Here is a 17,489-nt window from a genome sequence, read left to right as displayed (position 1 = left end):
ATAAAACACAGACACAGTGGGGGGAGACAATAGTGTAGAATAGAATACAATAAAATGGCGTAGAGTAGAATCTGTAGAAATCAATATGAAAAAATAAAAAGTTGCACATATTTTCATTATAAGACTGCGTGAGTAAGCGATATCTCGTTTTGAGAGGAAAAAATGTTGGATCCGGCCCATAAATAATGAGGATGAAAACCACCTCTGTTTTTGAATGATTACTCCTGTGTCATTTTGATATGCTAATACAGGCCAGGATAATCTGGCTGCCAGGGTGTTCAACATCCGGCAAAAAAGGTTGTGGGTTCGATTCTCCAATGTCGGCGTCCTGAGGACATTAGCATACAAACAATTTGTGACACCAAGATAACACTGTTTCATGTTGTTGCAGTGGGCTGTGTCCACAGCGAATGCACTCTTCACAATGCCTCTATGATGTAGCACACGTCACATGCCACTTGACACACACATCACACACACATACACACACACACACGTATGTGTGTGTGTGTGTGTGTGTGTGTGTGTGTGTGTGTGTGTGTGTGTGTCATGATCTTCACCATGCTCCGCTGATGCAGCACCCGTCACTCAAACAGATGCATCACACAAACACACACACAAACACACACACACACACGTATGTGTGTGTGTGTGTGTGTGTCATGATCTTCAACATGGCTCTGTAATCTTGATTTAATACGTGCATACAGAGAGAAAGAGGCATGTGGTGTTAATTAAACAAACGGCCCATAACGAGGCACTGAGTCAAACCGCCAGTGAACACAGGCTGCGCCCAGCTGGAGGGAGACACGCTGGATAACAAAATGGTACGAATCCGGGAAAATAAAGAGTCACGTCAAATAAATACAGAGGTACTCTGAGTTATAAAGAAGAATATTTTTCCAATCCATTCACCTCCTCTTGCCTCGCTCACCTATTGCTTTCATTCACACACCAAAAAAAAAAAGAAGGAAGAAGTTTGTTGTCGTAGTCTGGCTTTTTGTTTGCGTACATCAAATGTGTTTAATTAGCCATCAGAATGGTATTGGTTTTGCTGTGAATAAAAGAACAGCAAAATCAATATTGATAGCACTGGGCCTGACAGCCTGGTTTCATGATGCTATGTGAGTGTGTGAGTGTGTGTGTGTGTGTGTATGTGCATATTGTGTGTTTAATGTGTGTGCATCCTTGCCTTGTTTGTGACTACAGGGATGTTGACTTTGAATTTTCTATCTGTCAAGTTAATTGCTAACTGCCAACCTGGCTGAGGGAAAATGTTTTTATGGAGTGAAACAAAAAGTCACTAGAAGTAGGTGGATCCAAAGTGAAAGAAAAATTCCTTTAAAGGTCTCTCTAAAGGCAAATGTGCACTCACTATAAGACAGGGTAAAGTGGCTCTGTGTCTGCCCGTGTGGGTGTGGGTGTGCGTTTGTGTGTGTGTGTGCGTGCATGTGTGATGATTTTGCCCATCGGTGTCAGGCTGATAATTCTTTTGTTTAAGTCTGAACCACGCCTGAATGATCCCTTACATACAACCTGAAACGCATCGTCACACACCCATTAGGTCTATAATGATTGCTGTCTTTTGCCTGGAGAATGCATATTAGTTTGTGTGAGTGGGTGTGTACGTGCCTACTTGTGTCTGTGTCGGTGTCATTGCCTGTGTGCCCGTGCCTATACGTGTGCGTTGGCATAATTATAATATTAGATATTAGCCTATTTTATGACTGATCCCCCCCCCCCTCCCAATCCCTTTAATGCCCGCAGGACACATTCAATAAGACCCTATCAGATCCCACGTCCTTCTCTCTGATTCTAGGCTGCTGTTCAGCAGCCGTCTCATCAAGGCCTGGCTTAGCATCTCTAAAAACAAGCCTTAATGCCTCATCCACAGCAACCGCTGTTGCCTTATTGATCGTGATGCTGTTTATACTGACAGCCTAATACCTAAGAGTCAGTGCATTATCATACGGCGTTAGCATCCAGGGAGCTTCGGCTTGCAGCACCATGGGGGCCTTGTGCTTCTCCTCCCTTGCTACCCCCCGGCGTCCCGCTCTGTAATCCCCGGCACGTCAGCGAGCAGCCAGCCCCGCTTCTGCATCAACTGTTGAACCCTGAGGGTGGTGGTGGTGGTGGTGGTGGTGGTGGCATGATAATTGGCTGAATTAGAAGGCGTACATTACAATCAAGGCATGCTGACAAGCGCTGTTTGGTGGTCCAAGATCCCCTTTGCGCCCTTGTGTTACAATTACCAAATATGCACATGACCCATTAAAAGGAAAAAGGAAAAAAAAGGTTCTTGGAAGTTTTTGTGGGCTAACTTGGACTGATGTGATTAATATACAATCCGGCAATTAGATGTTCCATTACTGAAACGCTGAAAATGATCCAATATACATAAAAAGCCACTTCGGCTTCATAGCTGAAACAGACATGCATGAGTAAAACACAGATTAAATAACAATTAGCGGTTGGGCTGATGCAGAGTCTCTCTGTAGCTAGGTTAATTAGATCACTGTCTTAATACGGCGCTGCTGGCTGTGGTGTCTGTGGATGCTGGCAGGGCTAAATAACGGCTTGGCTTCGTCTAGACACCGATTCTCTCCATGATGTATCGTATTGTTGCTCCCTACCGCCTATCTCGGCACACGAGGACATATTAGTTCTTCACTCTTCCCATGTATCTTATTATTGGATCTCTGTTATTTAGGGTGCTGTGTGTGGGTGTTAACACACGCCCCATGTGTGTGTGTGTGTGTGTTGTGTGTGTGTGAGCGTGTGTGCGCATACACGCGTACGTGTGAGCTAGTAATCATTTGGCCCATCGCTGTCTGTCAGTTTTCACATTATTCATCTTTTTCGCGCACAATTCCCATCAGTGAATAGAACAGCGCAGTGATTGCAACGCTTCACACATGGGCCTGTGTGTGTTTCCTGCGTGTTTCACACCACGCGGTTGAATCCCTTTTATCGATCATCCACGGCCCGGAGACCCTCTGCAAAGGAACCACTTTGTCGGAAAGCACGACGGCGTTCCCCGCCATTATCCCCAAAACTCTACAACAGGTCAACAGCCGCTGCAAGGTGACGACGAGGGGGCTGTAATGCGTCCGCAGGGGAGTCGTTTCAGCCAGGAGCAGCCGCTTGCTAGCTTGTGTGAACTAGTCACCGCTGCTGCCCCAACCCACTCTCCCCACACACACACACACACACACACACACACACACACACACACACACACACACACACACACACAAGCGACCCATCTGGGTCGTTGCCGTGCCCCCCCGTCCTGGAGCCAAGTCTTGCTGCTGTGAGCTCTGGCGACAGACAGATTTATAGCTACTTTATTTATCCCATTGGGAAATTTAGTTGTCACTGCAGCAACAAATGGGAAAATACAATACAGAGGCAGGGGGGAGTGCGAAGGAGTGGGAGATAGAGGTGGGGCGACGGGGACAGAAGGGGGCTAAAATAAAAGAGGGATTAACAGGGAAAGACGATAAGAGGTTGGATTTCACCTTCAATTATGATCGCAGTGGGGGGGAGAGAGAGAGAGAGAGAGAGAGAGAGAGAGAGGGAGGGAGAGAGAGAGAGGGAGAGAGAGAGAGGGAGGGAGAGCGAGAGAGAGAGAGAGAGAGAGAGAGAGAGAGAGAAGGAGAGAGAGGGAGAGAGAGAGAGAGAGAGAGGGAGAGAGAGAGAGGGAGAGAGAGAGGCGGTGGTAAGCCTTTAAGTACGATTTCATCGTCTTCATGTCTTCACATCACAACACTGAGCACCACACCGACAACTGTTTATAACCTTTCGCACCACAGTTAACGTTGACAAAGACACGTTTTAGTTATTCTTGAAATAATAGCAATTGTGCAAAATAGAATGGAATTGTAAAAGATAAAACAAAATCCAAGTTATTTAACAGACCGCATTATATCAACATTGCGGGTAAAGAACACTTTTTATTGGGTAGATATTTTGTAGCCTTGCCCTTTGTCATGCAGCGGGGACAGAAACATTTGCTATCGCTGTGGGATTCAGTGCATTATAAATATCGTTTATATGGCTCTGCTGAGCTGCACTGACCTGCAAAAGTGCTTCTGAAATTGTTATTAGATTGACAACGCAAAGCCCCAGAGAAATGTACAACAAGATAAGAAAAAAGGAATTTGTCACTTGCAACCGGTACTCTAATCAAATTCGGTAAGTTAGTTGGGCGTTATATTGATTACCCTCCAATCATTGGAACATCATTTTATAATAGTTTTCTGTAATGGATTAGATTTAGCAAATTCCTTTACCTTGCACAGAGGTGTAATGGTGTGGACTGTTTTCAAGCCATCTCAGTGCATTCTATTTAAGTTCACATGGCTGACTGGCTGAACGTAATCTATTGGAAAATGGCCCCACCTTGTCAATGCCGCAGCTTACTAGTGGCTCAAAAAAAAGATTTATTATAAAATAAATGATAGTCTCTAACTTACAAGACAGATTTTGTGTTGTTTTAGTATAGCAGGACAAGGGGGCAGTTCCTTACATGGCTTCAACTTCAGCATAATTTTTATCAGCAACATTTTTTCAGGACTCATTTTTTCAGGACTCATTTAAAGCATGAGTCCATTAGCGGGCCTATGACAGCCAACATAAAGCCCCTTTAACAGCTGTCATGGTGATATATTAGGCTAGAGCTTGTAGGAAAATGCATACATTGTATATACACATCGCTATCACTCCCTCTGCTCATTATGTCAGCCAATTTCTGACATGAACAAACTCTGTCGGGAGCTGTCATGGTCTTTTGTCAATAATACTGGTGGCACGACAAAGTGTGGTTTGTTCAAACTTGCAATATAAATATTAAGGGCTATTGCGTCAATATTAAGGAACTGGGATGTAGTGCGCCGAACTGTCACAGACTCTCGTTTCATTACAACTTCATTATGTGAATTGATAATTCATCGATTTAGCTAGTTCATTCAATCATTTCTCTAAGCGTTTGCAATTATACAGCATGTGTGCAAACAGGGAGGGGGGGTCCGTTCTAGCGAAGTTGTATTAGCAACTCTGAAATAATGGTTTCACCCTCAATCCCTCATATAATTATGATTATGGTGTGTGTGTGTGTGTGTCTGCGTGTGCGTGTGCATGGGCGTCGGTGCACGCGTGGGCGTATGTGTGTTTGTGTGTGTGTGTGTGTGTCAATGGGCTTATTGAGTGGGCGTTCTAACCTTCACCCTGGGATCAATCAAACCAGACCTCACCCCGAAGGGCATTGAAGACCGGCACGGAACCACCCGGATCCCCATGTGGAAATCAAATGGAAACACACTCTTTTCATTCGTCTACGTCTATGTGCATCTTTGAAATATAACTCTGTTGCTGTTGCATTCGGAAAAAGAAAAATACGAAAAAATGAAAGGAATCCTTCAACAACCGGTGGTTCTGTGTCAGCCAATTGATCCTTGGCGTGCCTCGATCGATGGCGCTGACGGATTGACAGATGAACGGAGCGGAGCATAACCTTCTCTGAATTTCTCTTTTTAAAGACTTTGCTGAATGAAATGCCTTGTAGCGGCTTTGGATGGCATCAAAGTGTCGATGATGTTTATGGCGCGCCATAAAGTTGAGCCGGCCTCCAAAACAGCTCTCTCCAGTGGCTGTTTCAGAGTGGAAGACAGACCCTTGAGAAATAAGCGCAGCATTGGGAGGAGCATTCTGCTGTGTGTGTGTGAGTGTATGTGTGCGTGTGTTTCGGGGGGGGGATTCCACGTGTCGCATCTTCATGTCGAAAAGTTGTATTTATGGTGATTTATTTTGTTGTTAAAAGCCATTTGGATGAAAGCTAAATGGATGTGCAACAGCACATCTCGCCTTAATCGAGTGCATGTGGAAGCGAGATTGTTAGTGAAGGCCTCCCCTTGCCAGTCTGGGTGTAAAACAATACTGGAGGCCATGGAGCATATCAAAAAGCTTTCACTGCTGGGAATGCTCAGGGGCATGCACACTCTCAAACCATAGTTGTGTAATTATTAAGCTTACTTCGTACTAAAACAAGACTTTCACAAGACCGCAGCAATCCCAATCATTTGCATAACAAAGAATGCATTGCAGAGAAGAACGTGGATGGCATGTTGTAATTATGAGTGCGTACATACAGCTATGAATTTAATCATTTGTTAGTTTTCTATACAAATCCTTTAACAAGCCAAGGGGTCATTCAAACGGGGATATATTCATTGTTTATCTGTTGGCAGTTTGTCTGTTCTCGAAAAACACTTGAATAAATGTTGCATCTCATCCATTGTTGTGCGTATGTTCGTCTCTCCGTCACTTAGGACATACCCGGGCAAGTACCCTGCGACGGTCAGACCATGACATGTCTTGAAAATGAAATAGACTTCCCCCGATAACAAACCAATATTGGAAGTGAAAATATTGCTGAAAAAAGTACATGAAATATTAGCCTTTCAGATAGCCTTATTGATATATGTATTTGTCTATAGATGTATAGAAGCTCAACACTATCCTTATAGCTTCTCAAACACCCTCAGAGATGAGGATACACTGTTTCCATTCTTATGATGGTTTCTCAGTTTGGAGACATTCCCTCCCCGACACATTGCGGGGAACAGAGTGTCTCACAGCAATGAGACATGATCAATTCTTAATTATCCAAGAAGTGTGGGATCGCTCCATGCGTCCGTGTCAGAATACGCTGTCCTTCTGTGTGATATTCAAATCCCATTGTTTTCAACAGTTCGATGGATATAATGGATTTCCAGATCTCATGGTTTGTCAGACAGGGCCTGGGTTTCCTCAGGGTGTGAGACAGAAGCTGCATGGGATGTGTCGGAGGCATGGATCCATGTGTCTTGAGGGTTTTGAGGGAGAAAAGCAGTTTTCGCTGGATAAATGGCAGCATGATTCGTCACCTACAGGCCTTGTGTGTATAATTGTGTGTGTGTATATGGGTGTGTTTTCTTCAGCTCTGTTTCGTTTCATAATGGTCTTTTCAGCAATTACTTCATCGCACTTCCACAAAGTGATCGCTAATCGTTTAACCCTAAGGTTAAACAAAAAATAAACATGAATAAATGTACTGCAGTATACTTTAATATTATAATCAGTATTTGCATCTTCTTAAAGGTGCAGTTTGTAGAATTGAGTGGCATGTAGCGGAGCGGACATGGCAGAAATGGAATCTAATATTCATTATATGTTTTAATAATTAAGAGTTAAATCCCATGAATATAATAACTACTGTGCTGTGTATTTGTTTCTTCAGAATGACCCATTTATATCTACATAGGGTGCAGGTCTTCTCCTACGTGGCCCGTCATGTTGCCTTTCCATGTTTCTACAGTAGCCCCGGACAGACAAACGGCTCTAGAGAAGACAGGTGTTAAAGGCCATTGTAGCTGTCTTTGAAAAGGGAAGGGTGAGGGAGGGGAATTCAGAGGCTTGCCATCTACAACCTCACAGATAGATACCACTAAACACTGCACCATCAACCCTGCCCACGTATGTGTGTCCACGTGGGTCCTGAGTTCATGTTTCCCTTTGTGACTGGTGGCTCGCCCGGGGTCTGCAGGTGATCAAGCTGGCCTTTGAGGAGTTTGACCTGGAGAGAGGCTATGACACGCTGACCGTCGGGGACGGAGGGAAGATAGGGGACACACGGAGGGTGCTGTACGTGTAAGTAGCATCGTCGTCACCAGCATCATAATCATGTGGTAAATGGTAATGGTTAATGGACTGCATTTATATAGCACTTTTATCAAACGGTTTTACAGTATTGCTTAACATTCGCCCATTCACGCACACCTTCACACACCGACGGCAAAGTCAACCATGCAAGGCAACAGCGAGCTCGCCGGGAGCAGTTTAGAGCAAGGTTTAGATGCCTTGCTCAGGGACACCTCGACACTCACACAGCTAGGTGGAGCCAGGGATCGAACTAGCAACCTTGCGGTTACCAGCCAACCCTCACTACCTCCTACTGCCGCCCGACTGTGCGGCAATCGTCATCTTCAGCATCATCATCCTCACAGCCTCATCATAATCATCCTTGCCACCACCTTTAGGATCATCACCTTCCTCATCCTCCTCACAGCCATCCCCTCCCTCATGTTTACCCTCACCGTCGTCGTCGTCGTCTTTATCATCCTCTTAACGCCTACTGCGCTGTTCCCCTATGTCTAGACTGACGGGCTCCAGTGTTCCTGACCTCATCGTCAGCCTGTCCAATCAGATGTGGCTACATCTTCAGTCGGATGACACCATCGGATCACAGGGATTCAAGGCTGTCTATGAAGGTAATGCTTTTTTATATTGTGAGGGTGGGCGTGCACGTGCTTGCACGCACACACACACACACACACACACGCAACCGCGCGCACACATCCACACACACACACACACACACACACACACGGGATATAAAAAAAGAATTAGGGCTTAATCAGGTGATTGGGTTATCTGATTATGCATTAATGTGTCAGATACATATGGAGAGAGAGAGAGAGAGAGAGAGAGAGAGAGAGAGAGAGAGAGAGAGAGAGAGAGAGAGAGAGAGAGAGAGAGAGAGAGAATTCAGGGAAATAAAGAAATTAAATGGGAGACAGGGAGACAAGCTAAAAGGATAAAACAATGATTATTGAAATGAAGGGAAAGATAAAGTGCTGTATTGGAGAGCACAGGGACCAGAAGAGACAGCGTTGTGTTGACATAGACGTGATGCAGACATGCGTTGGATCTACCTTGGGTCGATTGATGAAGTGATTTTTCTATAGCGTCTGGGCTAAGAATGGCTATGTGCCAGCTTTATAGATTGGTTGCCATGGTAATGCACACAGGCACAAATTGCATGTTGTTTGTCATGCCATGTAAGAAAATGGAAATGTTCTACTTTTCAGGCTATTTCGTTTATAACGGTAGTAATGTTTAATAACACGTTTGTATTATTCATTGCTACAATGGCAGATACATATTGGCTTATTCATTGACCTGAAGTCAATCAGTCAATCTAAAAAATATGATGACATGACAGTGCCAATTGGAACTTCTGAGTGTTATAAAATAGCTTTTTAATAATCTTGGAGGAACCACTAGAAGGACAAATATAGAAATTCTCTGTGAATGTATATATATATATATACATAAACACTGGGTTCTGCTGTGGGTTGGGTGTGGATTCGGTGTAAGGCATCGGTCTAAACAAAGAGTTAACTGGTCTGGTGACAGTTAATAATCTCCATGTAATACTCGCTTCAATGACTCATGCTCCAAGCTCCAAGCCCTTCAATGCTGTATTGGATGCTCAGATCTATATTTGGGTCTACTGGTTGGGCTGAATGACAAATGGACCAAACCAATGTACCTCATATTGGACATCACCGATTCCCTAATTGATGGCAAGCAGCATTGGGTGGCTGATATTGAAACACCTTAGTGTGTGAGCTTTTTCACATTATCTATCATTTGCACCTCTGGCAACCAATAAATGGCAGCCCCCCCCTCCCCCTGAAATTGCAAGTTGGCACATGCCATGATTGGTTGCTCTCTGAATAGAGGATACTTCTCCAACTGACTGAGAGTCAGCAGCTGGTCTTCTTGGTGCTCATACAGAACATCTGGAGGGGTGGAGTGCATCCAAGATGGCAGCCATATTTATGTATTAATGGACTGTGAAGTCATTCACGTTTGTAGGTTCTTTCTTGTCGGGCCTGGCTCTCCACAACGTTGTGCTGAAGCGAGCCAGCTGTATCCACTCTATCTGGAAGTCTCCATTCAATGCCGCTACATTTGCTTCTTTTTTCTTTCCATCGGTGCCTGAATAAGACTGTAAAGCTCCGAACTAAATGGGTGGACAGACAATGCGTGACACCGCGGTTGTGTTGAGTGGTGCCCGGTGATCCGTCATGGGGGGTGTGGCTGGATTCAACATGAGGGATGACCCTCCTGTGTCCGGCCACACCTCCACATCTCACTGGGATGGGTCTCCTTCCTCAGGAGGTTAAAGCGCTGACAGCATCAAAGACAACAGACCATGGTCCCTGAACTTGGTCCAGAATCAATGTCTTAACCCGATTACCTTTCAAGACCCAATTACACAAATGGGAGAACATCAGTTCCATCATGGGGGCAGTACAGGAAAAAGGAGTTTCCCCGGCAAAGAAATGGAGATGTACCTGCTGTTACTGCTGAAGTGTATCCCTGATTCACTTCTAGTCTAGACAGCCTATTCCTATCACTGTGTTGTGCCTCTATCGGGCTGCACTGGAACACACTGCAACACAACTCAACCACCTTTGGTCAATTTCAGTGTGACCTGGCTACCTCACAGCCATGATCCTTTGACCTATCAGTGAACTGCTCATGACTCTATTCCATTTCGCTCAGCATTTTTTAAGTGGAACATGCCCTGACAGCTTAAATTATTGCAAATCTCCACCCAGTGAAATTATGTATATGCATCGATAAATTATTCTTCTAACCCTAACCCTGATTTAGAATCAGTGGCTGTGCGCAATTCTCATTTGGCGAAATGTATAAATGCATTTGGGCAAAGAATAGTGAGAGGGTAAAACAAGCACATCACTGGAGTGAATACAAAGGAGGACAGCCGAGAACCAGTTACTTCTGTAATGACAGGTTTACCAGGGGGGGGGCAAGTTATTTGAAATCCATTCGTACACCCTTCATCTGTGTGACAAGCAGCTACAGGCTACACACTTCACACTACAACACTTATACACCCCCGAGACACACACACACACACGATGTGGCACCCACAATCCTGTAATAGCATGGATGCTTAACCCCACAAGCACAACGCAATACATGGAGCAGGGCCCGCGTACGCACACATATGCATGTGCGCACACACACATACACACACACAAATGGACTCATACACACATACACACACACACTCACACACACGTAAATAGGGGCATACACACACACACACACACACACACACGCCCGTGCGCACACACACATGCACACATACACAAATACAAACACACGCTTACATGCACATCTATACACACACACACACACACACAACGCTGCCTGACCTTGCACAATAAAGAAAATTACATACTTGAGATTTGATGTCAGCTTCGAAAACAAAAATTCAAGGAGAAATGGACAAAATAAAGAGAAAGAGACAGTAGAGGGAGGAGACGATATTTGAAAAGAACTAAGCGCTAAGAGGTATAATAGAAAAAACAAAGAGAGAAGGAAGAAAAGGAGAAACACAACGTTGGGCCTTGAGAGATGGGGAACTTTTGGTCCCAGTATTTCTGGCCCAGCTGCATGGAAGAATAAAAAAGAATTCACTGAGAACAACAGTAGGAAGACAGAGGGAAGCACAACTCTGTGTTGAGGCAGTTTTCTCATGGGATATTCATGCTGATGATGCAGCCGTATTTCACCCGTATTTAATCTAGGCATGTACATTTAAACGGAACCAGGGAAGATGCAAAGGGGGGGGGGGGGGGGGGGGGGATATACATATAAATAATTAACATACAAAGATGTGAGAAAAACACATGACAGAAATAACACACAACACATAACAAACATGATGAAGCATATGTGTGTGTTTGTGTATGTGTTTGTGTGTGTGTGAGGCACATGTAATGGCCTGCCATGCGTGTCCCAGCATTGATTGTAGGCCTGGCCTCCTTGTGGTTCCACGTCCGCTTGCGTTCCGCATGGGCACACAAACAGGTTCTCTAAAACTAGACATCCTGCTGTGCGCATTCACAGGAAAAGCAATACACCCCAACCGTTGCTGTGTTGGTTTGTATTGTGCAAAGGACAATAATGTAACGCTTTGCATACACCCACCAGTCTTTATATATAGGCACATTCAACTCAACCGACCCAAGCAGTAAAAAACAAATAAAAAAAACGCTCTGACTGTATACCGCCGCCGTCTCTGTGTGTGTTGGCAGCGCTACAAGGCCGGTGTTATTTGTACGTTCCAGAGATCGAGCGGGGTGGTTGCGGCGACCCCGGGGTGCCGGCGTTCGGACGGCGCAGCGGAGATCGCTTCCTGCACGGCGACGAGCTGACGTTCTCCTGCCAGGCGGCGTTTGAACTGGTGGGGGAGCGCAGCATCACGTGCCAACACAACAATCAGTGGTCAGGCAACAAGCCAAGCTGCGTCTGTAAGTAAAGAGCCCTTTTCGGAGAAAGCCCTTTTCTCCGGGCTTTCTCGTCACACTTTCTTTCGTTCCCCCCCCTTCTTTATTCTTGGTGTTTATTATTTGGTCATTTCCTCGGTTGATTCTTTCTTTCTTCCTTCGGTCCGTTCTTTGTTTCCTGACCTTTTTATTGCCGTCCTTCTTTGTTTCTTGACTTTTTTATTGCCTTCTTTCTTTGTTTCTTCAACTCTTTTTCTTTGTTTTTCTAGCCCTCGTTTCTGTAGCCTTTGTTTGTTTTCTTTCTTCTCTTTCTCTTTCTTTCTTTCTTTCTTTCTTTCTTTCTTTCTTTCTTTCTTTCTTTCTTTCTTTCTTTCTTTCTTTCATTCACCTTCCAGTCACTTTTCCTAAAATCTATTCAGCACACCTATACATTGCTAACTCGTAAATAATGTTCTTTTTTCCTTTTGTAGTTTCGTGCTTCTTCAACTTCACCTCTGCGTCGGGTACCATCCTGTCCCCTAACTACCCCGAGGAGTACGGCAATAACCTCAACTGCGTGTGGCTCATCATCTCCGAGCCGGGCAGCCGCGTCCACCTCCTGTTCTCTGATTTTGAGCTGGAGCCCCAGTTCGACTGGCTGGTGGTGAAGGACGAAGGTAAGCTTTGTTTGTATCATCTCTCATTGTAAGGGACAGCTTGATCTTACAAACTATTGGGAGTGTAAAAAATAAAAAAAGATTCTTGTTCTTGTTCTGGTTTTTGTTTGTCTTTAAGTGCAATTGATTCATGACATAGATGGCAATAATCCAACAGTGATGTTTTGGCAAAACAAGTGATTTTGTTTTTATTTATTTGTGTTTTTAGTGACACATTTTAAGTGTTCAAAAATAGGTATTTAATGGATTTTGCAGAATAGAGAGTCTGGTAATCATTTGATTGTGCCTCACAGTTTTTTTCTTTATATCGTCAAGCACCTTTATCACTTCACTCTAACAGAGACAAATATGCCTGCTGTGTGCAATAAACACTATTGATTCCAGCTGGCTTGACAAAGTCATCTTTTGACTTGCTATCCAAGATAAATGTGTGGGTTGATTGGCTGAGAGTGCAAACATTTTTTTCAGTCAAGGCCCATTCCAAATGACTTTCGAAAATTGCAAATCAATTAATGGGGTTGCAGTCATTGCAATATACTGCTTTACAATGTCTTGGATTCTGTTGATCTCGTTTGTCCAGACATGTTGATGACTTGAATCTATTCATCAAAGCGATGCACACACATAGATATACAGTATATACATCACTTCTTCCTTACGAAAGAGAGAGAGAGAGAGAGAGAGAGAGAGAGAGAGAGAGAGAGAGAGAGAGAGAGAGAGAGAGAGAGAGAGAGAGAGAGAGTTCTCTCATGTCGCCCTCCCCTCTTCTGTGTCAGGTCTTTCAGAGCCAACCACATTTGGAACATTCTCTGGCAAAGATGTTCCGTCCCAGATCGCCTCTAATGGACACATCATGAGGTTGGAGTTCCAGTCCGACCACTCTAATACTGGGAAAGGCTTCAACATCAGCTACACCAGTATGTATCATTTTGTGTATTTTGTGTGTGCGTGTGTGTGTGAGAAACTGATTGGAACTTATTCAATTGCTGACGGTTTCATTTATTTGTCATATTGATGCAGTTCATTCATTTGACAGATATACTCATTGTAGGGATTCTAATAATTCCTTTTTTACTTAAGAAATTCCACACTCACATTTCTGCACATTTCTTTTCAACCATAATACCGTTATTCATGGGATTATAGTACATCATTTCCAAAACATGTTCCCTTTATCATTGTGTAAACGCACACAATTTGCATATTTTCCCCATCTTAATGATTCAAGTCTGACAATAATTACAAAATGGCAGTGTGCAAATGGCCATATGGCCAAGGACAAACAAAGAGGTTTAATTCCCATTCCCATTGTGGCATGTAGACATGGAGCATGCTAGTAGGCTAGCATAACAATCAAGCTATGTTTGCATGTGTCCCCGCTTGACTGCTTATTCGGTCTTGGCTATGCCTGTCCAGGCGCTGCTGGGGTTGTGTCTCTCATTCTCGTCTAGCTTCTCCCAACGCAGGGATTAACCCAGAGAGCTGTTTAAATGGTTCCACCTGAGCCGTGATACTCTTTCATTTGAGTCTCTCTTCCATGCAGCCATGTTCTGTGCACCCTTTATTCCCACAAGACTCAGTCTCTTGTTCTCCTCTGCAAGTCGACATTTTTCAAGCGAACATGCCAGATGAAGCTCCTCATCTCTGGAGGAATCACATATTTAGTGAAAGGCTCATGTTAATTCAACCGAGATTTGTTGGCATTTAATGAATACCGTACCGCATTGAACTTGTTGAACTGTTTACTTCTACAGAATCTTCAATAAATGATTATCTTCTATGTATTTGTATACTGTTTTATAACTAGAATACCCACAGTAAGACAGTGTACATTGGGGTTCAAACCCAGAACTCTTTTGGCTCTTAAACAATATATATTTACAAACATATTATTTCCTGTGGACACTATGTGTTTAACTTCATTACACTTTTGCAATGCCATTTTTGACCCAACACATTGATTCCATATTCCAAATGCATACCATTTGTTGCATTTGTCTGCAGATAATTGGCCTATCATAATTCAATGACCCTTTTTGAACCCACCATCAGCATTTATAAAAAGCCTTCTTGACAACTTCAGGTAGACACCATTTTTTATTTAGGGGCCGAGCTCAATTGCTGTTCAGGCTTTCGCTCTCTTGCCCAAGGCACTTACCATAATTTGATTTAAGGGGTGTAGGCAGAATGTTAGATTGACATTACCGGTAGCTGTACCATGGAACGTGCGCTCAACCTATATAGGGCAATTTGTGTCCATATTTACTTTGTATCTTATGTTTTTCAAACTGGAACAGTATCAATCCGTATCACTGCTAACTACCCCTTCTAAATCATCGTATTTGCATCTAAAGTAAGTTGTTTTAAGGTTTGGTTTTCCTTCAAAAGGGTAAACATCGTTTATCTGGTGAGACTCTAGTCTGCATTGGGACCCTGGCACCCAGACTTCCACGTTCTTTAATTTGGCCTATTAACATTTAATGCATAAATGAATTTAGATGTTGCGTTGCTGCAGGCACACTCTTTGCTTCATACAGCGCTGCAAATCTGTAAACAGGAGGTAGGGATGAGCAGAGCAGCAACTATAGCTCTGTGTTGAAAGAGAAATTGGGACTCAAAAACATACGGTCTCAATGGCTAAAAATGGTTTTATCAGAACGGGCGGCGGTTTGTTTTCAGGTGGGTTGGGGGTGGGGGGGGGCGTTGTTGGCGTACGAGGCTGCAGGCTCCGTGGTAAGGATTTGCATAGATGACACGTGTTGTCGTGCTCAGAAGAGTCATGTGAGGTAAATCACATTCTGAGCTTAGTATAGCATCGGCTGACCAATCAGAGACGAGGATATGTAGGAGTTTGAAGGCTTGAGGTCTGGATAAATGTGTAATTTACTCGACCCTGTTCCCGTGGTGAGTTTAAATGTTAAGACCGGAGCAACAGATACTTGGCTCCGGTCTTAACATGTTAATGTATGTATTCAAATTAAGGTTAATTGACTCTAATTGACGAGCAACAGTTAATGCGATGTTGGCTGCAATGTTAATTAAATGCATTCACTAGATGCACACTATATCTGTTCTATATAAATATAGTAGCATTCTATATTCAATATTCTGGTGGACTTGGTCAGGCAGGTTGCCCTATAGGCATTGGTGTTTGAGATTGCTCCAGATCTTGATGATAAATGGTATGACAATATGAATTCTGCTGCCTTTTAAATATACGTACGTCCTTATTGGTTCTTGGATAACGGCCGCAGAACACAGATATGTACAACCTGCGCCCTCAAAGACCAATAGTAGACAGTGTTTCCATGCAATTCTAATGAATCACAAGAAAGGCTCCTGCTGATCAAAGCCACAGGGAGGCTCTGTGACTTGCTATAATGTGTTTCTGGACAACCGTGAATGTCTATGGCAAAAGGTCAGCATTTCTTTTCTGATTATTTCAAACAGATGATACTACTTGTAGGATGAAACATGCTTAGCTTTGAGACGTTTCTATTCACATCTGGTTGAGGTTTCCTTTCTTTCTTTTTTACTTGTTTTCTTTCACCCTTTCCTTCTCTCCTTTTTATTTTGTTCTGTCTTTCTTTCTCTCTCTCGTTCGTTCTTTCTTTTCGCTCTTACTTTCTAATCTGATTTGCCCTTTTCTCCGTCCCTCTGTCCCACCTTTCCATCTTTATTCTCGCAAAAAAACACATTATTGCCACATCTCTCTCTGCCAAAGATGCTCACTACACACAAACCTTCACACACATACACACGCACACACACACACACACGTACACAGGTACACACAGTCACATACACACGCACATAGACACACACACGTACACAGGCACACACAGTCACATACACACTCCCATAGACACACACACACAGTCACATACACACCCACATAGACACACGCGCACGCACCTTTGATACTATAATGGAATTACAGTGTGTGTGTGTAAAGCTGAAATGAGTTTTGAGGATTGTTGCTTTCTCTTGGCTTTTGCAGTCACCTCCCCACCACCATCACCACCTCTCTCTCTCTCCTCTCTCTCTCTCTCTCTCTCTCTCTCTCTCTCTCTCTCTCTCTCTCTGATGTTCCCCGTCCTCTTCTATTCATCTTGTGTTTTCTCGTTCGCTTCTTCTTCTTCTATTTTCCGCCATCGCACATGTAGCCATTTATTAACCCAATCCCCCCCCTCCCCCCAATCACTGTCCCTTTGTCTGACCTTTCTCTGTTGGCTCTCCTCCACGAGACTCTCTTCCACTGCTCTGTTTTTCAACCGGAGCCGTCTCTGAAGACCCGCACACCTTTTGCAGCTACAATCCCTGTGCTGTTTTTATCCATTACTACAGCAGAGAGCTTCAGTTATTTAAGGCATTCCCTAACCACTTCCCCCCCACCCCCCCGCCTCCTTTCTGATACACACACACACACACACACACACACACACACACATACACATATCCCCCCCCACTGCTTTGATATTTCTGTCATGGGCTTATTCTGTGAATTGATGTTGTTTGGCCGTGATTTTCTTCCGCTCCTTGAAGTGTAATCAGAGCCATTTTGCGCACTGAATCCATCTTGATGAAAATGTATGTAGCCATATCAGAACCAGGGAGCTCATCTAATCTTTCTCATCTCACAGTGATTAAGCAACTTGATCCTCGCAGAGAACTCTGCGTA

At 43.9% G+C, this 17,489-nt stretch overlaps 1 protein-coding gene across 1 annotated transcript in view; it reads left to right on the top strand.

The window, feature by feature from the left end:
* LOC307075809 (CUB and sushi domain-containing protein 1-like) overlaps positions 1–17,489 on the top strand; it is a gene marked incomplete at its 3' end in the record, with an annotated part of 179,985 nt that overhangs the window by 75,773 nt on the left and 86,723 nt on the right. The window contains 5 exon segments of the mRNA XM_079736502.1: positions 7,586–7,689; positions 8,197–8,309; positions 11,994–12,176; positions 12,623–12,808; positions 13,585–13,725. Of these exon segments, the coding sequence (XP_079592628.1) occupies positions 7,586–7,689; positions 8,197–8,309; positions 11,994–12,176; positions 12,623–12,808; positions 13,585–13,725 (727 nt within the window).

Source organism: Pollachius pollachius, assembly GCF_949987615.1.
Source record: "Pollachius pollachius genome assembly, chromosome: 5".
NCBI classification, from domain to species: Eukaryota; Metazoa; Chordata; class Actinopteri; order Gadiformes; family Gadidae; genus Pollachius; species Pollachius pollachius.
The sequence above is the reverse complement of the archived record's forward strand: the minus strand, read 5'-3'. Positions and strand labels throughout refer to the sequence as shown.